This window comes from Perognathus longimembris, chromosome 16 (genome assembly GCF_023159225.1).
Source record: "Perognathus longimembris pacificus isolate PPM17 chromosome 16, ASM2315922v1, whole genome shotgun sequence".
Lineage (NCBI taxonomy): Eukaryota > Metazoa > Chordata > Mammalia > Rodentia > Heteromyidae > Perognathus > Perognathus longimembris.
In genome coordinates, this window is record NC_063176.1 from 12,588,155 (window position 1) to 12,615,650 (window position 27,496).

The 27,496-nt window shown below is 40.0% G+C and overlaps 1 protein-coding gene across 10 annotated transcripts in view; it reads right to left on the bottom strand.

Moving 5' to 3' along the window:
• Rapgef2 (Rap guanine nucleotide exchange factor 2) overlaps positions 1-27,496 on the bottom strand; it is a 207,160-nt gene that overhangs the window by 136,553 nt on the left and 43,111 nt on the right. For all 10 annotated transcript variants that reach the window (XM_048364253.1, XM_048364252.1, XM_048364249.1 and 7 more), the window contains exons 2-4: positions 14,075-14,145; positions 9,225-9,281; positions 2,577-2,660 (exon numbers count right to left, since the gene is read on the bottom strand). In XM_048364253.1, the coding sequence (XP_048220210.1) occupies positions 2,577-2,660; positions 9,225-9,281; positions 14,075-14,145 (212 nt within the window). The remainder of the gene's footprint in view (positions 1-2,576; positions 2,661-9,224; positions 9,282-14,074; positions 14,146-27,496) is intronic.

Consider the following 27,496-nt stretch of genomic DNA (forward strand, 5'->3'; position numbering starts at 1 on the left):
AATGGGTATTAAAGCTTATCAAGAGTATACTTTTTATGAAATGTTTATTTAATATTTTGAAGTAATAATATACACATATTCCTTAATATAAATAAGGTAATACCTATATATGCATATTAATTATGTTCTTATATATGTGTGTAGGACACACTTATATAAAGTAGCCTACAGAGGAAAAAGTATTAAAGAATGACTGTCTTGGATAAGAGATTTCAAGGTGATTTTCCTTTTAACATATACATAGTTTATTTGTTACTACTAATGAAATTCCATACAATGGTTTTAATATTACAATGTCTAAACACTGTTTAACTATACCTTCCACATTTAGAAATATATGTCAGATAGACACCTGAAGGGACAAAATGATAGGTCCTGGGTTTAAGAGAGAAGAGTATTTCTATTCAACTTTACATTCCTCTGAGAAACTGAATTCCTAGCATTATAGGAAGCTGGATTATATAAGGACCCTGCCAACCTCATTTTCCTTATCTACAAAATATATGAAATTATTTTATCTACCTCAAAGAATAATGGAATTAAATAGCTTAATATTCACAAAACATTTAAAATGGTTCCTGGCACATGTTCACATGGACATGTTAAATTGTAAATCCCCGGGGCTGGGAATATGCCCTAGTGGCAAGAGTGCTTGCCTCCTACACATGAAGCTCTGGGTTCGATTCCCCAGCACCACATATATGGAAAACGGCCAGAAGGGGCGCTGTGGCTCAGGTGGCAGAGTGCTAGCCTTGAGCAGGAAGAAGCCAGGGAAGGTGCTCAGGCCCTGAGTCCAAGGCCCAGGACCGGCCCCCCAAAAAAATTTGTAAATCCCCATGCAACCTTTTTGAAGTGCAGAACAAATAAATTAAATACATAGATAAATATTTTTTCTTAACATAACCAAGGAAAATAAATGTTTCCTAGAAAAAAATCAGAAGTGTAGAGGCCTTAGCTGTTTCATTCTGATTTACAACTATTCCTATGATTACTACTCCCAATGCTATTATTATTATTAGACCACTGCTGGTATGGGGACAGCAAACAGCCAACAGAGCTTTTCTCCCTGTGAGTCCAAGCCAGTCTGAGCTTGGAGAAGCAGAGGGTAAAGGAGGTACACATGCTTTCCCTTTCCTTTCCCCAAGACCCATCTCACACCCTGTGACCATGCTGAGGCCAACCTCAGTCCACCCTGAAAAACCACCTCTTATAACTCACTAATGGGGGGGGAGGGGAGTTGCTGGAGCTGGGCTTGAACTCAGGACCTAGATACTGTTCCTGAGCTTTTCTCTAAAGCTTCTATCACTTGAGCCACAGCTCCATGGACTTTCCTACCTGGGATAGCTTCAAACCTGCATCCTCAGATCTCAGCCTTCTAAGTAGATAGAATAACAAGTGTGAACGTCTACCTCCAGGTATCTTCCTGATTTTTTTAATAAAATTCTTCAAAACATTATAAAGTAGATTTTTCACATGACTCAATACATTCAAAATTGCCTATTCATGTTAGTAGTTAATATTTTTATAGAGGAGCAGTTACATGGCAGAAAGAGGTGATAAATATACCTTAATATATTTAGTTATTAAAATAATTACCGATATAAAATGAGAACACTTAAAATTTTTTAAATCTTAGTTATCTGTGAAAAATACATAGGAAGAAAACACAGTTAATCATACTCTAGTCAGTATGAACCTAGGTAGTCACATTTTAATTGATGAGCCCTGTTTGACCACAGCTGACTGGAACAAAGGTATTAACTTGCCTGAGTCTATCAGATTGTAACCTGAAGAAATCAACAAAAATACACAACACTGTAATAAAATAGTAAAACTATTAAGGACACATGGTCATAAATCAACAGTCAGCACATTCATGCAGCAATCACTAAGAGGGAGGAATTAAAGCCTTCAAGAGTAGGTAACCAGTGGGCTGGGGATATAGCCTAGTGGCAAGAGTGCCTGCCTCGGATACACGAGGCCCTAGGTTTGATTCCCCAGCACCACATATACAGAAAACGGCCAGAAGCGGCGCTGTGGCTCAAGTGGCAGAGTGCTAGCCTTGAGCTGGAAGAAGCCAGGGACAGTGCTCAGGCCCTGAGTCCAAGGCCCAGGACTGGCCAAAAAAAAGAGTAGGTAACCAATCTAAAGACATGCAAAAATGAAAGATCATATTATGGTCCTGAGAAACCAAGAAGTCAAAGACAGTTCCTGGCTTTCATTTCTAGTTCCCTGTGGTCTTGACAAGTGATTTTTGCCTCTTCAGATTATTTTTGAGACTGCCTGCTACAACTTTATTGAAGTCTTCCTTACATAAGCCATCTTGAGGCCAATCTCATTAACACAGCTAAAACACAGCTAATATAGTGCCCTAAAACACAGCTGATATAGTTATGTAATGAACACACATGCCACCAACGAGGCCTTTGCTCTTGTCTTTCCTTCCAGGGAATTTAGATTTATATGTAATAGCCCCCAAGTACTACCTTGCTTTTGTATCAGGAGACTTTTGCAAAACAACTCTGCAACAGAACTTCCCATTTCATGTATGATTTACAGAAAAGGCCATACAATACCTGCTTCTTGGAAGAAACATGGATTCCTTAATGAACACGGAACCAGAGAGGAGGATATACCAGCAGGTCCCAATATCGTCAGGACTGGGGGAAAAAAGGAGAACAGAAATCAGAAGGTTATCTACAACAACAACAAACACCAAAGTATAGTATGCATATTTTAAGCTGCCGCACTCCAGCTCCTTTGTTGGGGGGGGGGGGGAAGATGGGGATGAGATGGGGATGAGGGGTGGTTTGCTGAATTCTGAACCCACGGCCTCACACATAAATGGCAAGTATTTTACCAGCTGAGCCACCCCCTAGCCCTTTTGTCTCACTAACTTTTACAGAGCTAACCTTGAACTCATGATCCTCCTGTTTACAGGAGAGCACCACCAAACCTGATTCCATGTTACTTTTAAGTCAAGCTTTATAATAGCAAACTAATTCTAAGAATATAAATAAAAACGGGGAACCCTATTTTAAAGGTGTTTCTGAAACAGCTATAAACTAGACAAACAGTTCACTCTTCCCATCAATATCCTACAGAACTAAGTTTAACTTCTGCTTTGAAAATAAAATCCATGGTAGAGAGATACCACCATACAAATTCCTCACTAAGAGACTGAGTTTGCTGACCACACCCACTTCTTTCACTGGAGGCTGTGCCTTGAGGCAGGTGATGTTTCAGTGGCTTCGAAATATACCTTGCCTTCCGCTGTGCTGGTATTACTAAAGGTGTTTTACTGAAACTAAATAATGGTTTTTTTTCCCTTAAGATAAATATGAAGAATCGTGCTCAGCATTATAGCAGTAGCAGCAACCTTAAGAGGTATATAAAATTGACCTCTCTCGTGCCCATACACTTACTGGCAGTAAGGCAGGTTAACTAAAGATGGTATATTGGTAGTAGCAACTACACTATCATTATTGAAGACTAACACCGAGACTGTACCCTGTCCAATGGTTCTCAAGCTTTTATGATGTTTGAATCACTGGTATGCTGATAAAGACATGTTCTCAGACCCTCAACTTTCACACTCAATTCCTTGGATCTGATCACTACAGGGGTAGTGACCTTTAAACAAACATCCAAGATGTGTGGGACTTTGCCAACATTGAAAATCTTTCAAGAAACAAATGCCAGCAGTGGTACTCAGTATATACTGTGTGAAAATGAACTATATAACTCGTGGGCAAAATCAGGAGGGAAAAACTGGGAGAGTGTGAAGAACCCTGACTTATGAACTAGTAACCTCTCTATACATAACCCATAAAAGTTATAATAACAATTTTTTAAAAGAAAACCATTCAAGAAATATCTCAAAAGAAACAAATGGCAGAAAACCAATCCTACAACTCTATCAGTGCCATTTTATTTTCTCAAATAACTGCTTCAGGTTTAAAAATGATAACCTAAGGAGCCCCTTCAAGTGCTGTTGAAACAATGTTGGATCATAAAGAATCTTAATGAGTATTTCCAATGTATCTAAGTGGGACACAACCAGTGATAGGTAGGGAAGGATAACACTGACGAGCCAAGTGCACACCTAGAGTAGAACCACAATTACCAAATTAAACAACTACAATGGCCAACTGATTCGGCTCTAATCTGTCCCATGCTATGAGGACAAAACAATGCCATAAAAATCCCAGGTGCCTGATAAGACACTCTGAAGATGGTGCCAGGAGGACTTATCTCCCACTCCCACTTCACACCATACCTTAAGGAAGGCTCAAGGATTTCTCACCTCTTGTTTTGCAAACTCAAGAACACTTCGTCCATCTAACCACATTGTGTTTGCTCTATAGTTTCTTATTCTTACAGAATCTTCCTCCACCTCCACTGCCTCTCCTTTCAGGCAGCCACCATGTGCTAGGCCTGGCAGTCCAGTAGTAGTTTATCTACAACTTGCTCGAGTAAATCATCCTTGTGCTTGCAGCCCAGGGCTGTCTCTACTAGGACACCAGCATACCGATGTGTGCTGGCAAGCCTGAAGCTCGGGGTTTGGAGCTATCCTCCTTCCTTGCTAGCTGGGAAATCATAGTGAAGTCAAATTCTGAGGTTCTAAGTCTAGAACTGTAGAATAGAATAACAACCCCTTACTTGAAATGTTACTCTGATTTCAGAGAAACACCATGTGTGCCAGAAGTACCTCAAATTAGGAGGGATTTTTTTTTTGGGTGGGGACAGGAGGGAAAAAGTAGGAGTGAGGGAAGAAATGTTCTCTTTACCTAGCTTATGCAACTGTAACCCCTCTGTATATGACCTTTATAATAACAATAAAAATTGAAAACGAAAAGGATTTATTTTCTTCATCTTATCTCTTTCAAGAGTCTCAGAAGGGGCCAGCCTCCAGCTTTACTTCCATGCTCTATGTGCAATGCAACACTTAGCCATAAAACACTTTTCGATACAAGCTTTAGAGCCTTGGCAACATGAGAATCTGCTCTTCCTGCTCTTAGTAAACTTACTGCACATCCTTCAAGTTCCAGACTGACAACCAGCAGCCCTTAGTGGCTAATTATTGTCCAGGTAAAGTGAACCATTTCCTCCTGCTTCCCCAGTACACTTTGTACACGGAGCAGCTGTGAATGTCACAATTATCTGAACTTCCTGTTAGCTTTAAAACTCCTAATTCCTCAGTACCCCCCAAATATACACTGCTTAACACCTATCTCTTGCTCAGATATTTTCATAATAAACTCAACAGACAGTGAATCAGCCAACCAACCAAATATTTAAGTTAAACTTCCCACTAAGATAAGTCTAGAGTATAAAAAACTTTCTTAGCAATACTACAGCAGAACACAAGGTGGCAATGTCCCCACACAAAGGAGCATGTACTTCTTGTTGGGTTACAAAGCAGGAATCTGAGAGCTGATCAAGCTGAAGTGACAAGGATGAAAAGAATTGAGCCCCATCAGCCAAAGTTTGCCTAATTGCCAATGACAGTTAAAAAAAAAAAAAAAGAGCTGCGGCAGTACAGGGTTGGCAGGGGCAGGAAGATGGCTGTGGGTAACCTAGCTCACCAATGCCAGCCACAGATACCCACATCTAAGTCTTCAGGCTAGGAAGAGACAATGGACTACCCATGCCCACAAAACCACACAATCTGGGACCAGAGAAGTTAGAGGGGGGAGTGGGTCCACTGGGCTATGAGGAAGGCAAACTGACCACCAAGTCTTACACCAACCAGACAACCTCATGTGAGGAAGCTCTCCACACTCCATGTGGGAAACACAAGCAGGCACCAAACACAAAAGAAGAAGCCATACTTACTTTATGAGGACAGCAGGCAGGGACCGAAGTCGCATGAGGCCTCCAAGGACCAGCCATCACCCAGGGGAAAGACACAAAAGCAACTCACATAGTAGAGTGGGGGACAGTAAAAAGAAAGCTCTGTGATATGTACGTCACACAGCTAGCTGCTAGCCTATGGATAAGAGCAGACAGGAATCTTACTATCTAGGCTGACCATCTCACACTATGAAAGAGAAGAAAACTCAGAAAGGCTCCAATAGCCAAGTGGACCCAAGCAACAGGAAGCCCCAGAGGCCACATCCAGCAAGCTAAACCACCAAACACCTGTGTCCCCACACAGGACTAGGAAACACCACCTCCATCCCAGAGCAGAGCCAGAACACAAAAGCCCCATTGCCCACCCTCCACTGCTATAGCCATACTGCAGGTTCCCTCAAAAGTCTTCCGGGGCCGGCCGAGGTCAGGGCCTTCGTTTTGCTCTCTTATTCTGTGATTTCAGTCCTCTGAACAGCTTGGACTTTCTTCAATACACACAACCATATCAAAGGCCCCAGGGAAAATAGTTATTTGCAATCCCTGGTACTCCGAGATTGCATAGTAGGAATGCAATGACACAGAGGCCTGTAGCAAGAGAGCCCACAGCATGCTAGCCTGAAGGCTATCCTGCTCTCAGGAGCTGGAGACAACTTCCTCAATTGTTCCAGGATGAAAAAGGAAGCTCTGACCATGGCTGCCAGCCAATCTGCAGATGGCTTTCCAGATACACAGTAACTCTGGTCCTTTCACAAACACATGACATCACTTCTATTACCACACCAAGGAGGGAGTTTGATAAGTATTTACATTTGTTTTGATCCTCTTCCAATGGGGTTCTAAGCTATAAGGTCAAAGTTAAACATGTCTTATTCATTTTTATGGCTAATCAATCACACAAGGTAAGCTCATTAACAACCTAAGGTACCAGGAAGTATATTGGTCCTTCCACTCCAAAAGAAACAAGAGTACACACAGGGTTGCCACTGAAGCAGGTCTCAAAAAGAATTCTACCAGGAGCTACAGGCTCTGCCATTTGTTTACATTTCCACCTGTAGAAGAGCAATACTGAACTACAAAGTAACTAAAGACATAAAAGATGGAGGGTTTTGTCCTGCTTCCCAAAAGTTCTATGTTGTAAGGAAATGACTTCACATTTAGAATTAGACATTGAATGGAAAAAGTACTATTTCATTGCATATGGTGGTTGTCATAACTGCACCACCCTTCTTCTAGCAATGAAAATGTACTTAACTACTGTCGGAGTTTATTTAAATAGACAAATATATAAAGAAAATTAAAGTCACCAAGAATTCTACCAGTAAGAAAAAAAACACGCTATTTCAGCATTGAAGTTTTTAAAGGGAAAAAGCACTAATTCAGCATTAAAGTTTTTCAGAAAATCCTATGTTCATTAGGCAGCAATTCAATTACAGGAAGATGAAATCCCAGTATGCTGCTCCCCCCCCAAATTAAAAGTTAATAAAAACAGTAAATCTAACAAATGCTTTAGGCACCACCACACATACATATAACCATTCTTGAAGGGGGGGGAGGTTTTGCACGTCTAGGGGCCTAAATTTTCACATGCAGGCCAGGTCTCGTGATTGAATAACCCTTCTACAATTCTATGCAAAGGGTACTTCTTTAAAGATAATTTTTTTCAAATAAATGAAAGCCTTAGTTTCACCATTTTCTTTTCACATACATGCAAGCTTACTAAAACATGAATAGGAGTGAGACTTCCAACTCATGGGTGCATCTTTCTGATTAAGGAAGGGAAGGTAACACAGTATTTTGCAGGGGGGAAAAGTAATAAAACAATGTAAGCACTAGATGAGATACTTTTTTGGGGGGGGTCAATGCTGGGACTTGAACTGATGAGGTACTTTTTAATATTCAAATCTAAACTATAATGCAAAATAAAGTAAAAGCTTGCCACCATGCCTAGAAAAGAAACAACTAGTGAAACCACTGCAGACTGGTGAGAGACCAAGGCAGGATTTCTGTGATGGGACATACAGTCCAAAGTACCCTGTGCAAGGGGCACCAGGAAGCAACTGGAGTACAAGCAGCAGGCAAATGGCAGAGCTCCAGCAAGGCGCGGAAGGGCAGGGGCAGTGAGCACAAAGAGAGAAGTGAGGTGGCTGCCCTGAGAACACAAAACCCAACAATAGTGAAAACAGTTATAAAGACTTCAGTGAAAATGCCTTAAGCAACTAAGTAGTCCTCTGTGCATCATTTAGGAAGAGCAATTTCCTCCTTTGTAACAGGCATACAGCCCTTAAACACAGTGCTCTTGAAAGCAGAGTGTCCAGCCAGACATGTGGAAGTAGGCACAGTACAGGGTTACAGTTAACAAGGTATTCAGTACTCTGTCCAGGGGCTCGATTTCTGATACAAAAATTCTGAGCACTTTAAATGTTGCTGAGCATTAAACTGACATAGTGTGGAAATTAAGAACAAATGACAGCAGGAGAATGTTATGCAGAGACAAGACTGAGACAGTGGCTCATGCCTATAATCTCAGTTACCCAAGAGGATTGCCGTCAGACCCTGGACCCTGGACAAAAGCTCTAGACCTTACCTAAAAATCAAACTGAAGCAAAAAGAGCTGGAGACGTGGCTTAAGTGGCAGGACACTTGCCTAGCAATCCCCAGAACCACCAAGCAAACAAACAAGTGAACTGTCATTTTTAAGGAAATATGTCAACTGTGCCAGGCACCAGTGGCTCAAGCTTATAATTCCTAGCTGCTCAAAATGCTGAAATCAGAGACCTACAGTTCAAAACCAGCCTGGGCGGTGAAGTCATGAGACTCATCTCCAATTAACTACCAGAAGTGGAGCTTATGACTCAAGTGTAGAGAGCTAGACTTAAGCAAAAAAGATAGTGCAAAGCCTTAAGTTCAAGTACCAGTACTGGCACCAAAAACAAAAACCACCAAGTTAACTCATCTTGAAACAGATGCCAATGCTATTTTTAAAAGAAATTATACCTAAGGAGATAAGGAGGTGCAGACAGCTCATTTTCCTGCTATTAAGAGAAGCATAAACTGAGCCACCACACTCAGGCTTTCTCACCTGTCAGCTCATGTGGCTGCGGGTTGTTGTTGTTATTGTTCTGTTAAAAAGAGTGTATACTACATCATGTTTCATAATGACAAAATGTCAAAACACCTGATCATATGAACTAGTACCTCTAACCCATATGTGAGAGAGAAACATACAAATGTGAATTTATCAGAAAAGGATGGTATACTTGTTTTACAACAGGAAGCAGTGGGAAGGTTTTTCCCATCTCTAAACTAGGCAGCCGTCAGGAGGGAGCAAGCCAAAACAATGAAGGAAACAGAGGGAAAGTGACACCTACTAGTACAGGACTTCATTTGCTTCATGCCGTTCATAGCGCACAGTCTCACACATTAACCTGTGAAAGAAGAGAAAGTTTGAGTTCAACATCTGTCATTCCAAGTATACCAGCAAATCTAAAAAACAAATTCTGGGTGATTAAGATTATTGTACATGACTCGTGACAATTATTGACTAGCCCCAAAATGATTACTGGCAGTTGCAGTAACAAACCTGAAATCAAATCTGGTAAAGAAAAGCATCTAGTAAGATGCCAGCTTCATCCTCTCAGCAGCAGCATTTCTCAGCAGTGTAGAACTTCAGTATTTACAACCAATAACTACCTGGGGACCACAGAGGCTTAATGATTTGTTATCTCAGTTGATTTATCCTGAGCAAAGAATTATGACATATGAAAGTGTGAAAAAATTGTCTAACATATACATACATAAGTTCAAATCAGAATGAAAACAGTGGAGAAAGGCAGCTCTGAAGTGGACCTCTCAACACCACCCTCACCTTGGACCCGGGCAGCCATGCTACAAGCGGTATAAAACCCGGAAAGCCACAACCATCTTTCCTGGGTGTTATAGCGAGGTTATAGCGAGTGCACGAGTGTCTTAGGTGCTCCAGGGATTCAATACGCAACTACCATAGCCATCTTCAGCAGTGACCACCCTAGTCTGCCCCTTCTTCCACACTGAGTGTCTACATGGAGCACCCAGAGCATGGTGCCGGAAATGCCAGCAATGTCCTCATGTCCTTGATACTAGCTTAAGACAAGCCAGTGCATCTTAGCTTAAAGGCATTCACTATTATCCCGACAACTTTCTAAGTCCTCACATTGATTCTGCTGTCAACTAGGACCATGCGTTGTCAGTAAGTCCCCAGTAAAGTACTCTGTGCCATCCTGGGTCTGCCTGCCACTTTTTTCAGATTTACAGGACTTGGGGCCACTCCTTATACACTGGTACCAGGTCCTCATTCTCAAGCTCTTCCTCAAAACATTCTAACTGAATATCACAAAAGCAAAGCTTGTATACACATCACTAAATACACAGACTTTTTTAATGGGCACAATCACAACTCTTCATGGGAAGGATGGCAGTCAAGAGTGAGGGGGTAGGGGCTGGGGATATAGCCTAGTGGCAAGAGTGCCTGCCTCGGATACACGAGGCCCTAGGTTCCATTCCCCAGCACCACATATACAGAAAACGGCCAGAAGCGGCGCTGTGGCTCAAGTGGCAGAGTGCTAGCCTTGAGCGGGAAGAAGCCAGGGACAGTGCTCAGGCCCTGAGTCCAAGGCCCAGGACTGGCCAAAAAAAAAAAAAAAACAACAACAAAAAAAAAGAGTGAGGGGGTAAAAAAATGACCTTCAAGAAGTAACAATCTCTGCCTTGCTTCCTGTCCTCACCCCAGCTGCTCCGGAGCCCGGGACCTCATTCCTGGACCTCTGTGTTCCCACCAACTTAGCACCTTCACCTACATTCTGCCCATTTCTCTCTATTAATATACATCCATTAACATGCAGTGCATGCCTGCATCACCTCCAGTGTTGGGTGACACTCCTCTTGAACCCCATGTATCTTCTTGTTATTATCTACATTTTGCTTTTTCTAGTACAGAAAATCTTTTTTCAGTGCACGCACACGGGAGTGTGGCACATGTATGTGCATGCATACACGTGTGTTTGTGTGTGTACTGTATCTCCATATTTTTCTTACCTTCTTCCCTCTCTCCATCATTTGGTCCCAAAACTACAAAGAAAAAGCTCTAGAGCAAGCAGGAACCTCCTTATTACCTAATTATTTTTTAACTTATTTATTTCTTTATTGTCAATGTGATACACATACATACGGCAGTGAGTACATTTCTTATCCAACTTGTAACCTCCTCCCTCATTCCCCCTCACCTTCCGCCCTCCCCATTTCCCTCCCCCGCCATGAGTTGTACAGTTGGATTACAGCATATAGTTTTGTTTTGTTTTGTTTTTTTTACAAGTATTGCTGTTGCTTTGGTTTGTCTTTTCAACCTTTGTCTCTCGATTTTGATATTCCCCTACCCTTCCCTAGTTCCAATTACTTTTGGTCCTTCACTAACTCCCTTCAGCAACTTGGAGCATCTGGCAAGTGCTTCTCCACAGCATCATCCTAAGGCTTCCAGTCCTCGGCTTCCTGCTTTGTCGCTGAGCTTACTTGATCACACTTTCTACCTCCTTGAGATTCTCCCCTCCCTGCTCCTCTGGGCAGGTCCTTGGCCCTCTTCAGTAATACTTAAGTAATTTTACCCACCAGCTCAAACAGAACTTGAATCTCTCCCCAAAATCTGTTTTCCCAAAATCAGTGCTCAAACATTTAAGCTCACAACTTTGGAGAGAGCCATCACCTTTGTCTCCTGTGTTTTCTTCACATCTGTCTGTCTACCAGCACCTGCTTCTAAAATCCACCCTCTAAAACTGCCAAGTTCACCATCTCCCATGGAATGACTTGATCTGAGCCATTCTCCGCCCACCATTTTCCCTTATCATGACCACAATGTGATCCTGCTTCAACCTGTTGTCCAACACTTCTGCCCTTAGAAGATGCAAACTCCTCCACTGCAAACAGACTCTACCATACCTGCTATATGGCCTGGCTGGCTCCTGTCCCAAGGGTGTTTCCAACACAAGAATAGCTGGAGCACTCTCCTCTTTAGAAACCTCCGCACCGTTGCCCTATTCAAATCTTGCCTCCTCTTTTCAATCCAAAGTCAGGGCAGCTACCACCCACTCTTACCATGTCTAAATGCTAACATCTGAATGAACAAAGGTCCCTGTGTCTCAGTCATGACATGAGCTGATGGTTTCCATAAACATGACTTTTCAACATATGTTGAATAAGGGACACATCTGAGAGATTTCTCCCTATAAATTCAGGCCAAAAAACTAAATCTGTACATGCTTCAAGACAAACTTAAGTTTTAAGTACACAAAGGTACGTTTTTGAATTTCTAACCAAAAATTACCTTTCAAATAGCAGAAAGTCAATGTGTCCACAGAAATGCATTGTATTATGTCTACTTTGGCAATTTTGAAATTTTCCATTTTGGCTGATGTGTGCACAGAAATGCACTGGGTTAAGTTCACTTTGGTAGTTATCAACTTTTCCATTAATTGATCATATAAAATTCTAGCAACTAAAGAATTTTATAACCAGATATACTATAAACACATCATATGTTCAACATATCTAATTTCACATGCACGGTTCTATATGTACATTGGGATATGATTTCACATTCATTTTTCACATTCACTTTCACATTCATTTTTCTTGTACTTGAAAATTAACTGCATTCATTTAAACGAATACTACAACTTTTGTCTTAAGAAAACATCACAAAATATCAAATGAAAACTACCCACTTTAAAAATTACTCTAGTGGGCTGGGGATATGGCCTAGTGGCAAGAGTGCTTGCCTTGTATACATGAGGCCCTGGGTTCAATTCCCCAGCACCACATATATAGAAAACGGCTAGAAGTGGCGCTGTGGCTCAAATGGCAGAGTGCTAGCCTTGAGCAAAAAGAAGCCAGGTACAGTGCTCAGGCCGAGTCCAAGCCCCAGGACTGGCAAAAAAAAAAAAAAAATTACTCTAGCTTTAATTTGAGCCATCTTCTAAAGTCCTAATGGCTTTGCCTTTTCTTACAAAGTCTGACTGAATTTTTATACATTTAATCTGCAATCAACTTTAATTTAAATGATTTTCATTAAATTTTTAATTTTAGAAGCACTCCTTATGTTTTAACAATTCTCTTGATACTTTTTTCAATTAACAACCAAATATAAAATTGGCATACTCACAAATTAATTAGTGTTTAAAGAGTAAAGGGTAAATACATAGGAAAAGTATGCCTTTCATAATTAAAAACTGCCACAAAACTAGCCAGAGTAGAAGGAAACAAGACATTGTGTCCTAATTTACTACCTATTTACACCTAAGACAAAAATAATTTCTTTCTTCTGAACCTCGGGTAACTACAAATGATGCTACTGTAATTACTCTTCTCCAGATATGGCAGTTTTCCTATAAGCAGACTGCACACAGGAGCAAGTATGCTATCTACAGTGTGGAAGAACAACCATTCTTTCCAATACCATTCATATATAATAGTGAACAGCCATTCTTTCTAGAAAGTCATGCTTTCTAATGTGTCTGAGTGCTAAATAGTACATTTTAATTTGCCAGGAGTAGCAAATAACGCCCCATTCAGTATATTTACCAAATGGCATATGACCATTTGGTTACTTACTTCATGGAGAAGAATATAGACAAATGGGGTGGGAGTGAAAAATTATTACTATGACAGAAAGGTCAAAAAAGTATTAAATGAGGGAGACTATTAAAAAGGAAGAGGATAGGGTGAGGGGGGATAATATCAAAGTACATTATATATATTTATGTACAAAGTATAATGAAATTCATTATTATACAATTATTATAGTATTATAGTATAAAGTATTATATGGGGCTGGGAATATGGCCTAGTGGCAAGAGTGCCTGCCTCCTATACATGAAGCCCTGGGTTCGATTCCCCAGCACCACATATATAGAAAATGGCCAGAAGTGGCGCTGTGGCTCAAGTGGCAGAATGCTAGCCTTGAGCAAAAAGAAGCCAGGGACAGTGCTCAGGCCCTGAGTCCAAGGCCCACAACTGGCAAAAAAAAAAAAAGTATTATATAAACACAGCTGAATTCAATTTTATAAAACTTACAAAGCATGTATAGGAGGCTAGATGAAATAGTTTTTATATGCTTTCTTTAAATCTACTTCTAAATAGGTAAGCACATAAAATCCTAGCATTCTATCATTAAAGTAATATTAAAGTGACAAACCTAAGTTGGTGCTCCCTCAGGTTCGATAAGGCTTCCATGCCATGTAAATAGGAGTAGACTATTTCCAGATCCTGTTTCAAAGAAAGGAGAGAACTTATTAGAGCTGTCAGAGGGGGAAAATGTTTTCTCAAACAAGTTACAAATTAAAAGACGTTTGGCTTTTAAAAATACATATTTTCAGAAATACTAAAAATAAACACTACCAAGAGTCCTTACTCCTATTTCCTGCATGGGGAACAGGAAATGTTTTTCCCTTTCCATCTCTCCCTCCTTTATCCTGTTAGACTAAAATAAATCCTTGCTAAAATGTTAAAAACAAAATAACATAAACATTACTAAAATATAAAACAAACTGGCTTACTAAGAAAAACAAATTCCTCAGAAGTTGTTCTCTGCCACTCCCAACGAAAGTACGAAGTTTTCATTTCAAAGCATACATGTTAACACCATGATTAATCAAATTATTTCTATGATATAAATCAAATACATGTTATTTCATCACAAAAATTTTGAAGACAAATTCCTTTTTTCACTTTTTACCTAAATGAAATTTCTAGAAATATTTAAATTTTTTTAAAATATAAATGTACCTGTTTTGTTTTCTAGATCACAATGGAGAAAATAGGAAGAAAAAAAAGATTCAGATATATTCCTGACAGTTCAGAATAGATAAAAATACAAGATGCTGATTACACTCCTATAAGATAAGCCAGCTAGGAATTCGCATTTTAGGACTTCAATGCACACACAGGACTATAGTCTGTGAAATTCAGGGATATGAAAAGAATGAATGAATGATGAATGAATGGATATTTCTTCTCCCCAAATCCCAGGAAAATTCCACAACAAATGTATCTGATAATATTTGTAAAATAAACCTCACCTTTTTAAACCAACAGCTTTATTGATTCATAATTTGCATTGCATAAAATATAACCTTTTAAGATATAAAAGTCACTGATTTAGTACAATCATAATCGCTGATTTCACAACATTTTTACCACCACTAACAACCCAAGTCCCCACCAAGTAGCAGCCATTCATAGTTCCCTATCTCCAAGATCCACCATGGGGTTGTTATTTATTCTATGTGGATCCGACCTAAAATGCAGTTCGCATTAGCACCATCTTGGATATTTGTGACATTTATTTAATAAGTTGATTATACTAATTAATGGATCTAACTTTCACATTACCATGCATACATATGTTGTACATGGATCATATTCACTTTCTTTCTTTCTGTTGTCTCCTTCCCTCTTCTTTCCCATCCTTTAGTACCCTCCTAGTCTCTGATCATCCACCCCACACCCCCTTTTTAAACTGTTTTTTAAAATTTTAGACAGGTAGAGAATGTATATAATACTTGTCTTTCTGAGATTGGCTTATTTCACGTAACATAGTTATCTACACAGTTCCATCTGTTCACCTACAAATGACAGTGCTTTAGTCTTCTTTATAGCAGAATAATTTCTATGCTTTGCTAGATGTGGCAGTACATACCTTATAATCCCAATTACTTTGGAGGCAGAGATTGAGAGGATTGTGGTTTGAGGACATTGGCAAAATGTTAATGAGAGCTTTTATCTCAACAAACAATCCAGGTGGGGTAGAAGTGCACCTCTAATTCTAGGCTTAAAAAGAAACACAACCAAAATGTGGTTTATCACATCTGTTGTTAATATACTTGCCAAATGGCACTGGCTTGAAATCTCATATACTTTAGAACGAGGAAGTAAAGAGCAGGACAAATATTCTATTTTAAACAACCATTATTTCTTCCTCCAAGAAGGATCAACTAAGGCCAAATATAAGGGTGACAACATAGAACAAATATTTTCCTCTTTGATACAAGTTTACTACCTTCCATAGATCAAAACTGCTTTTTTGTTTTGGGGGTGTTTTTTCCCCCTGTTGTCACATGTTTTTTATTTATTTATTTTTGCCAGTACTGGAACTTGAACTCTGAGCCTCATGCTTTCACTTGGCTTTTTATTTTCCTGAAGGCTGGCATTCTACCACTTGAACCACAGTTCCACTTCTTCAAAACTGTTTTATAGTGTTTTTAATGATGTTTTGGGACTAAGTAATTCAGTGACAGAATGCCTGGGAGACCCTTTCTTCCAATCAAGAATCCAAAAAAATTCTTCTTTAAAAAACCCCTACATGTATTCCATTAATTTGCATTTATCCCAGACTTTCTAAATTCTAAAAATTCCTTTAGATAATTACATTTCTTCTGGGGCAGGGGAGTAAGTACTAGAGGTTGAACCCAGGGCCTTTCTGTGAAAGCATATTACTTCTTGACCCACACTCCCAGCCCTTCTTGCTTTATTTTTCAGAATGGGTCTTAAATATTTTTGTTTCTTGATTGGACCATCCTGGATTTGGCCTGTGGACTGAGATAGGATCTTGCATTTTGCCCGAGCTGGCTTCCAACTGTCAATCCTCCTATTCTGCTTTCCAAGTAACTATAATTATAGGCATGAGACACTGCATCAGGGTTAAGTAATTACATTTCAATCTTTTAAATATTTACAATTACAAAAAGTTTCCCATAGGTTCAAGTCACATCAGGTTATCAAAATTATCTTCCAAGTCTTAATTTATATTTTGATCAAGGGTGAAATTAGAAAACAAATTAAAGGGTTGTATTATGCTTTCTTCTAAAATATCCATGTTTCAACTGAAGTACAGTTGTAAAAGCATCATCTGAAGAAAAACCATCACACTGGAGCAATTCAATACAACAGATGAATAGCAGATTGTCAGGCTACATCCTCTGGAAGGAGCTCTTGACTGCAGTATTTCCCCGGTGGGTCCCACAGCGCCTAGCATAGCACTGTATAGCATGTGCTTCTAATGTGTTCAGAGAGGCAGCACGGGCTTCCTGAGTGGGTGGAGGGAGGCTGCCTACACTGCAGGCATAGAATCCTTGGCTCTGTGTCAAGCACATTATGTTCAAACCACACGGGCTGGCTGTCCAATAAAGTCAAATACCACAATCTTCTCTCTCTCCCCAGTGTAAATCTCTTCTCCAAGGTCCCACTTGCCACTTCCTTCCTTCCTGGATCACTGAAGGTTTTTGTATTTTTGTTTTTTGAGGGGGGAGTAGGGTAAGAGGTGGGTATCATTAATTAGAGATAAGAGTCTCATAGACTTTCCTGTTCCAGGTGGCTTCAAAGACTGGTTCTCAAGTCTCAGCCTCCTGAGTAGCTAAGATTACACATAGCTAAGATTATAGTAGCCAATGGTAGCCTGCTTTGGGGGGGTCATTCAAGTTTCTACTGCTTTTTGTCACTCACATGAGGCTCTCTATATGCACGTTGTGTGGTCACTTTACTTGCTGTGGACTATTATTTATCTCATCCAACAGAGAAAATGTTTGAATAAAGGTGCTCTTCCCCTCCCATCTCATCATTCAATCTATCAACAGACTGGGTGTTCTGGGTGAGGGAACCCTTACTGTGTGGCAGCAGGCACCGTCTGAGAGCGACAAGAACAGTGAAAGAAGAGAGGGAGCAAGGCTTTCCATTTTCAAGTTCAGAGCTTTACAAAACGCCAATTCTGCAAATGGCCACATGGTGGCAGAACAATCCAATAGCCTTTTTTGGAACCAAAACTAGAAATAGGTCTAGGAAGCACGTGTAAGTTGCACAAACAAAAATAAGCACAGGTAAGTGCACAAACACAAACTTAGTCTTTAAGGATCACCTCAAGGGACATGATAATTCCTTTCTCCTCAAACCAGAGACATGATATATCACGAGCACTCCTATTAACAGTGGGTTCCTTCTTACAGCCCCTGCCAGGGGCATCTAAGGACAGAATGTTACTATAAACTGGCCTCGCATCACGGTCCTGGAAAAGGGCAGGTCACAGGACTGCCATCACTGGGTGGCATTTTGTACATCCCCACACTCACACCCTGAGTTACATTACCACATGCTTTTTAAAAACCAAAGGAAAAATGGCCCACGGCACAGGTATACTTCTCGATAAAATTCTTAAATAGCTATTGCATCATATAAGAAAGGTAGAAGTGTGACTTTATCGAGACACACAAGGCAGCTGGCAGCACTCCTGTTACTGATTCCCCCATGCAGAGGCTCTGAAACCTGTTCTTTCTGAGACATACTGCTTTAGGGAAGAGAAAGACTCAAGCTGCTCCCTAGAGCTGCCCGAAAGTTCCCAGGGAATTTTCCACTCCGAAAGCCACTCTAGTTTGTTTCTTTAAAAAAAAAAAAAATGAGGCTTTGAACAATTCTACACGGATAGAATTATAAAGTAATAAAATACCTCCTTAACAGGAAAATTGCAAAACAGATTAATGGATTACAACAAAACACATCCTTGTCCCACCCTACAGTGACTTCAAGTTGGTGCCAGGCAGCCTGGAGAGCAGAGCAGTTCCAGGTCAAGAGAGAGGAGGTAACAGATTCCAAGGGATACAGATTTAGTGTCACTTTTAATTCTTAGGGTGAAAATACAAGAGATAAATGATATGGTTCTGATCACCAACGTGCAATGCTCTATTTGGCAACCCACGAGACCTATGACATCCTATGTTTGCTGTCATATCCTTGGGGAGAATCACCATATAAACAAGTGAGCGTCATTTGTGTAGATTAAAACTTCTCATTAGAAAAATCAGTAATTGCTTCTCAGGAGGTAGGTAGAGATCTGAGGATTGTGGTTCAAAACCAGCCCTTGCTGACAAATCAATTTCATGGACTCTCCCAGGCTTCCAGGATCTGAGGCAGGTCTGGGGCTTCCAGGAACCCTCATGGCTTAGGCAACAAAGAGACTACACTTAACAAAACACACTCTCATTTTAAAGTAACTAGCTTATTTTCATCTCTCAGACTGAATTCAGTCAAATTTTACTGGCAGGTGTACTGATTAATGCATATGAAGATCATTTGCTCTGGTTTTGATCTCTATCATTAAGTTAGGCAATGAATGTTATTTTAAACTTACATTTAAGTATCTGATCAAGTGAAACCATCAAAAAGGGACAATCAGCTGTGTATATGCTGAGACACACTGACACACACATTTCACTCTAATAAAATTATTCCTAGACTACTTTTAATTCTAATTTTTTTTTAATCGACTAAATACAACCCTTTAAATTCTCCTCTAACAATTCAATAACAAGCTTTGGGCTTGACATTTAACTCATTTCCTATGGATGGTCTGGCTGTACTTAAGTGGAGACCGCTCAGAATGGAGAAGCAGGCGCTACCATGCATCACTGCACTGAATCTCCACCGTGCCAAAAGAAGCCTTGAAGCCTGTGCAGACCCACGCATGCGCGCGCACACACACACGCACATGCACACACACACGCATGCACATACACACATGTACACACCCCCTCAGGAAGCCTCAAGTGTCTCTAACGTCAACCCAATTCCTGGGCTCAGTCAACATCTTATTTTTTAACTCAATGGTCCTAAAGAGGCAGAGCTAAGGCCGACCTAACAGGGGCCAAGCTGAACAGGTCACTGAGGACACATAGGCTCTGTATTGCCTCTTAAGAAATAAAAGGAAGTGCTCTCAGAATGGAAGGGATTTTCAGACAGAGAAAACTTCATTGCTGCCATTTTTCTAGGACAAAAGACAAAAATAATTTGACATCTGTTTTGTCCATCTTGAAATGTTTTACCAAGGACTCCACCACCAATAGTGTTACTTAGTCTCCAAGTTTTTATATCTCAAGAGGACAGGAGAAGCAAATGAAAAATTCCACATATGTAATTAAATCCTTCCCTTTCGCTAGTCAGAAATGAGTTAGGATGCTAGAAATGCTAGGTACTTCTCTGAACTGGTCTCAGTCAGAACTATTTAAGAAAGGTAGGGGGCAGAAAAGGAGCAGCTTAGCCATGGAGCTAGTTCAACATGTGGTGAAGAGATTGGGCAGTCACAGAAAAACAGTTCTCAATTATGGAAACAAACAGGGACTTTTAAACCAGGTATTATATGCTCACAGTTTTTAATCAAATGCATCACTAGAATCACAGGTTAGCAGTTTCTAAAGTACCTATCAGCCTCCCAAATCATGGTTTGGAACTCTTCTTTGAAGGTAAAAAATCGAACACTGTTATTTACTGTACCAGCAACTGTTCTTTCCTCCTCCACGTGTGTAGAGGAGAGAATATGCGAGTGTCACAGGTAACTTGTGTGCATTTATGTAACAAACTCCAAAGACTGTGAAATTTACCTACCAATGGACCCTGGTGAACGCCTTCGCTGCAACGCCACTGTGCACACCTGAAGCCCTCAAGTAACCATTACCTAGATTCTCCAGGAGTCAAAAGAAAACAAGAGTCCCTGATGTAATCACAGGCCGTGATCATCAGAACTGAGAGGGAAAGGAGAAGTCTGCTAGTCCTCCCTTCTCATCCCATGGCGAAGACTTGTGTGGCTTCAGAGCTGTGGTAGAAAGGTGGCTGGCTCTGAACATCTGCTGCTAGGTCCTGGAACCGCAGATCCATACAGGAAGAAGGAAGAGGAAGCCGCAAAGTCTTCCTAGCAAAGTACAAATTTCAGAGAAGGCTAGAGCACAAGTTTCAACTGAAGTCCATCTGCAAATCTCCAACACAGTGGGAAGATAAGTAAGTAAGGACACTGGTCACATCCTTGATGATCCCATATTCACCTGAAAGAGCTCACCTTTATTGGGGAATCATAACCGTCCCCTTTTTCTGTTCTTTGCTTATAATGCCCTGGTCAGTACGTCATTGCTTCACTTACTACTCAAAGAAACAAGTTCTTGAGTTTTCTTTAAATTTGTTATTGTCAACCTTTTGTTGGTATCTTAATTCTTTAATGGTAGGTGAGGGTGGGTAATGTTACCTCTTGTTCAATAAAATCCTAATCCTTGGGGCACTGGTGCCACTGACACTGGCCTACACGGTCCTACTACTTACTTCCAGCTCATTTTATATCAAAACTCTCCAAAGAAAAGGCATTCTAGGTGTTTAATGTAGTGATAAAATGCCCCTTCCTTGTAAGTTTGTAAAGCATGAATCAATTAAGCCTAACAGCTGAACCTTAGGTTTGGAACAGAATGGAAAATCTGCAGAAAACGTGGGAAAATATTCAGGCGGGGACAGGCAATCCCGGCTCTGTGTGCTGCCAGTAGCTGAAGGAAGAGCACACAAATCACAGAAAGTAGGCAATCAAGTCCTTTACCTGCCAGCCTTCAACCAGCTCCTTTCAGTCTCTGCATGTGGGGGCAAGACCAAGGTTTAGGATTTGCAAAGTGTTTCACAACAGAACCTTGGAGCACAGTAGCACTGTCTTTTCCTGAGCTTGGCTACAGTTCTTACTGCTGCAATTTTTTTAAGTACTTAGGAAAAGCAAGGGGGCACCACAGAGTGGAAGAGGAATTAACTCCAGGACAAAATCCACTGGATAAAATGTGTCAGGCTGCAGAGAACCTCTACAACATACTTGGCGAAGGATTTTAGTTTTTATTATTGTTAGATAAACTTCTGTTTCTTTAAAGTCAAATACACTTGCTGCAACACTGTAACAGCTTAAGAAGAGATAAAGAGAAAAGAGCCTAGAATTCACTTTGTATGTCTATGGTGAATTGATTTATGACAAACATACCAAGAACACACAATAGTGGACAAGATCTTTGATAAATGGTACTAGAAAAATTACACATTCACATGCAGAGAAACCTTTATCTTACAACATATAGAAGGGTGGGGGGGAAGTCCCCAAATGCGTAAATGACTGCCAAATAAGATCTGAAACTGTAAAAATTCCTAGAAGAAAAAACATTGGAAAAAAGCTTCATGATACTGGTCTCATCAAAGATGGTTTGGATAGGACTCCTAAAATACAGGTAACAGAAGCAAGAGTAGACAGAAGGAATTATAGTATACCAAAATGCTTCTTTATACCAAAGAAAAGAGTGAACAGGCAATATAGAGAGGAGGGAGAAAATATTTGCTAATCATGTATTTGATAAGGAAAGCACAGTAGGACTGCTGCCAAGCAGGGCCAGGAGAAATAAAGCAAGACCCTACTTTTAACAGGCTGGGATGTAGCTCAGTGGCAAGCACTTGTCTAGCAAGTGCAACGTCCTGGGTTCGATCCCCAGTACCAAAAAAGAAAAGATTAAAAAAAAAGTTTAAAAAAAAAAGACCCTACTTTTAAAATAATCAACATATAACTGAGTTCAGGTGGCTCATGCCTGTAATCCTAGCTACTCAGAAGACTGAGATCTGCAGGTCCTGGTTCGAAGCCAGTGGGGGCAACAAAGTCCATGAGACTTTTATCTCAAAAAAAAAAAAAATCCAGAAATACAGCTATGACTCAAATGGTAGAGTACTAGCACTGAATGAAAAAGCTCAGGAACAGTACTCAGGCCCTGATTTCAAGCTTCAGGAACAGTACTCAGACCCTGATTTCAAGCCTCAGGTACAGTAACACACACACCCAAAAAATGTCATAAAAAGAGGCTGGAGAAATCAAGCACAAGTTCCTGAGTTCAAATTTCAATACTAAAAAAAAAAGTATAAAAAATCTGAACAGATATTCCTCAAGACACCACAGCTAAGATATAACTAATGTGTGTTCCCATCAGTAATCAGTAGGGAAATTCAACTTCACCGTAGTAGATACTAGCTCAAACCAGTCAAGATGCATTAAAAAGTTGGCAATGACAAAGATATAAAGGGGAAAAAAAGGCACTTGTACTGATGGAGGAAGTATTGGAAGTGTAAATTAAAATTAGTGCGGCCATTAGAGAGAAAACTTATGGAGGTTCTTGAAAAAAACAAAACCCATAATTACCATATGACCCAACAATCTCACCAGAGTATTCCAAAGGAAGTGAATAAGTATCCTGAAAACTACACTCCCATGTTCACGGCGGCACTATTCACAATGGAAGAGAGATGGAGGCAACTTGAATGTGAATGAATAGATATCGAAGAAGTGGTAAGCACACAAAACAGCAAGATAAACTTGGAGAGTATTAAGCCAAAAGCTGAGTGATCTCATTGATATGGAGAGTCTAAACTCACGAAAACAGAAGGAAAGGGTGGTTTAAGGGGACAAGTAATGAAGAGATGTTAGTCAGAAGATACCAGATTTCAGTTAGATAGGAAGAATATTCAATACATCTATTGTACAAAACATGGTGACATACAGTTAATATTGCTGAGAGTAAGCACTAGTGTTTTCACTGAGCTATTCCATAGCCAAGTTGGTTTTTTTTCATAGCCAAGTTTTGCTAGGCAATTTATAAGTTTAAGTAGAAAACTAAATTTGAAATTAAAAGAAAAACTTAAGCACAATATGCATTTTTTACTATTACAAATAACTTCTAGTTTAAAATTTCAAGAGACTGTAAGTTGGGAACATTCAAAATCTGTTCAGATTTTTTTTCTCTTGTCTTAATTCACAGCTCACTGCTAGACTCAAAATTACTGATTCCTCACTGTGAAAAGCCCAGTGCTAATTGGCATTACAAAAATTAGAACATTTTGGGCTGGGGATATAGCCTAGTGGCAAGAGTGCCTGCCTCGGATACACGAGGCCCTAGGTTCGATTCCCCAGCACCACATATACAGAAAACGGCCAGAAGCGGCGCTGTGGCTCAAGAGGCAGAGTGCTAGCCTTGAGCGGGAAGAAGCCAGGGACAGTGCTCAGGCCCTGAGTCCAAGGCCCAGGACTGGCAAAAATAAATAAATAAATAAATAAATAAATAAATAAATAAATAAATAAATAAATAAATTAGAACATGACATTTGCCTCTCAAAGAAACAAATTAACTAAAAACTAAAAAAAAAATAGAGAAAAGGAAAGAGATAGGGAGAGAGAGAAAGAAAAATAGAAAAGGAGAAAGAAAGAAAAGACGAGAAAAGAATCTATTAGAATAAGAGATCTTCACAAATGCAAGACAGAGATCTAATTATGAATCACAGCATTATTAGTTTACTTACTCCCAAACCCAGCAAATGCTTTCTAACCACCGAAATTCCAAATGTCTATGTCCTGTCTATGTATTCTTCTCTTCTAGCCTTGCATACTCAAGCTGCCTACCAAATAAATTACTATATTAAAAAAAAAATCGAACGTCTATAGCCCCGCACTCTTTCACTTGACAAAATGTACCTACTACACATCATGAAATGGCATTAGATCCTATCTGTCTGAGCCAGGTCTTTTAAGAATAAAGTGTTGTCATTTCCAAAACATATTTTATTGAATTATTATAATTACTACAGCTCAATAGTAATATATTATCATGATGCCTTCTGCAAAAAAAGTACTAATAAGTACGCTAAATCCCTGGATACAAAACCCAGATTAGCAGAATCAGAATCTATTAGAATAAGAGATCTTCACAAATGCAAGACAGAGATCTAATTATGAATCACAGCATTATTAGTTTACTTACTCCCAAACCCAGCAAATGCTTTCTAACCACCGAAATTCCAAATGTCTATGTCCTGTCTATGTATTCTTCTCTTCTAGCCTTGCATACTCAAGCTGCCTACCAAATAAATTACTATATTAAAAAAAAAAATCGACCGTCTATAGCCCCGCACTCTTTCACTTGACAAAATGTACCTACTACACATCATGAAATGGCATTAGATCCTATCTGTCTGAGCCAGGTCTTTTAAGAATAAAGTGTTGTCATTTCCAAAACATATTTTATTGAATTATTATAATTACTACAGCTCAATAGTAATATATTATCATGATGCCTTCTGCAAAAAAAGTACTAATAAGTACGCTAAATCCCTGGATACAAAACCCAGATTAGCAGAATCACTCTGTACTTAAGACTGTGTGTGAAGGCCTGGCCTCCCGCCCTGCCTCCAGAGCCCACCACTAACCATATGGTCAACTGGGGCAAACAGAGAAGGAAAAGGCCAGGCTGAGTATAAACTCAAAGTGTTCTGGGCTTGCTGGCCATTCACAGTAGTGCCCTGGTGTTGAAGTATGCAGAGGGATGAGTAATACAAAGCACAGTCTTTGGATATTACAATTAACCATTATTTTACTTTTTTTTAGCTTCAGAAAACATTCGGTGCTCCCCAGAACTAGGCTTGGAGAAAGAGTTAGGTTACTGAAACATGATCAGGGTCAAAAACAGCATGTAATAGTATAAAGAAGTCAGTCACTTCTTGGTGGAACTCACCAAGCAATTCTGATAGAAACCCTAAATTCAATTCTAAAAATATTTTGAGGCACTGGCACCCTCATGTCACAAAATTACCTGTCAACATGGCCAATTTTAAGGAACACTAACATACCTTATTTTAGACTTCATTCCATTATACCTAATCTTTATTTTTTTAATGTTAGTAAATTAAACCTAGTAATCAATTATTACAAAAATACAGCACATTAAACTACCTGTGCTAATGTATCATTTCCTATCTGCCTAAATTCAACAAATGAGACTAATAACTATTACAGTTCTCAATCCTCTAGAATGAGGATATTTATATGGTATTAGTTTATTTATTGGTTTATTTATCTGGCTGTTGGTTTGTTTTAGGCAGTATTGGGATTTAAACTCAAAGCCTCACACAGGAGCCAAACCCTCAGCCCTTGTCTATCTTTTATGGAAGAAAATAATACACATATTAAAATGTCATACATTTTTACAACCTTTACAACCCTTGCTTTATCATGCCAGGGGAGATATCACCAAATATACAGATACTGACCAAGAAGACAGACTAACCTTGTAAAGATTCAGTGAAAAAGGCCTAACTGCAAAGTATCTGTCTGAATAACCAGTACTCTCCTCTTTCTTTACTCCTCCCCTCAAAATACTCAGGTTGATTCTGTCCTCACTGTTATTGCCCTGATCAAAAAATATTTTCTTACAAATAATTTTTTTTAATTCTGGTATGAGTACTTTTCCCTATATCACTTTTTTTTGTGTGTTTTTCCTGAAACTTGTCACTCAAGCATGTAGAATTGAACATGAAATAGCAGCACATAGCTCAATTTTAATCTATTAACACTGCGTTCTCTGTTCAGTTCTCACAAATGCACAGGTTTCCCACCTTGGAAAGCTACCAGAGGACACTCCCATCCCCCCCATCCCCCCCCCCCCCCCCCCCCCCCGCCCTGGAGTTGCAGTTCTGCTTTTCTGTCAGCATTCTTTGATCACTTTTTCCACTACCCAGTTACTGTGTAACCTTTGGGAATCTAATTTCTGCCCTTAAATTTACTGAAAGTCCCTTCAACATCACTAATAGTCTCTTCAGAAAAAAATTATTTTCTTTTCCTCCCTGTGTCAAGAATTATAGCACTATTCTACATGCTAAGAATATACTAGCATGCAGACAAAAATGGTTCCTTGTGGATGAGACAGTCTACTGGGAATGTTTAAAAGGAAAGGGCTACTTTAGAAGACAGCCAGTAAGTACAGGGTCCAGCTATTTCCTCCTCCAAGTCTTTCCAAGCATAGCCATACCCTCCAGACTTCTCTCCTGCTGCTGGCCCCAATCCTAGCTACTCCAATGTAACCTCCCTAGAAGTTATCTTTTCCAAGTTGCTCTTTAAATGTTTTTCCTCAATTTAATTAGTTTCAGTCCTGTTGTCCCTTGCTATCCTTTCCATTCTGTTTTCAGTGGTGTGAACAGTCCCAGCACATTCCTCCTTTTCGTCTTGTGTAAGTAATATCAAGTGACCTGAAGCAGCATTCTGGCTGCTCCCCTCACCCCCCACGGAAATACTCCCACTGATCACCAACCTCAACTGTGACAGCCAGGCTTCTCCAGGCTTTCCCAGGGTAGCTCTGCTCTTCCACCTCCCCACCACCCTGGTGAAGCAGCTGCCACTGCCTTGTGGCATCCTCACCCACTCTGTCCTGATGGGTATCTTAACAAACTGAGAAGCCCTGCAGCTCACTCAGTCATGAGTTCCTTCTCCATCTTCATAGCATGTATTCAAGTGCCATTCATAAGGACTTTATCATTCGTTCAAGTTTTCCCTGGCATTTTTTTTAATGTATCTACTAGTATCTGTGGAACAACACAATACAGACATTATTGAGTAAAAGTCATATGCTCCCAAAAAAGAAACATATGTGGGGTCTCTATTCCCCGTAACCACTAGGAAATGCCTGATTACTGAATTGTAGAACTTCAGTGGCACCAAAGCTCTATAGCAAACTACTAGGTTGACTAACTTACCTAGCTAGAGTGATCCTAAGGTCTAGAAAAAAGATGACACTGCAATCCCAAGGAAGAGGGAAAGATGCACTTGGGGCCAGTGTTTGTTATAAAACAAATGCATTTTCCATCCAGAAGTGCTCTATGGTCCACCCAGCAGCTACTACCTCCCTGCTACTGCCAGAGACTCGCAGGATTTTGTTTGGTTGAGCCTCTGCCTCTTTCATATCTTAAGAACACTGGTCCACAC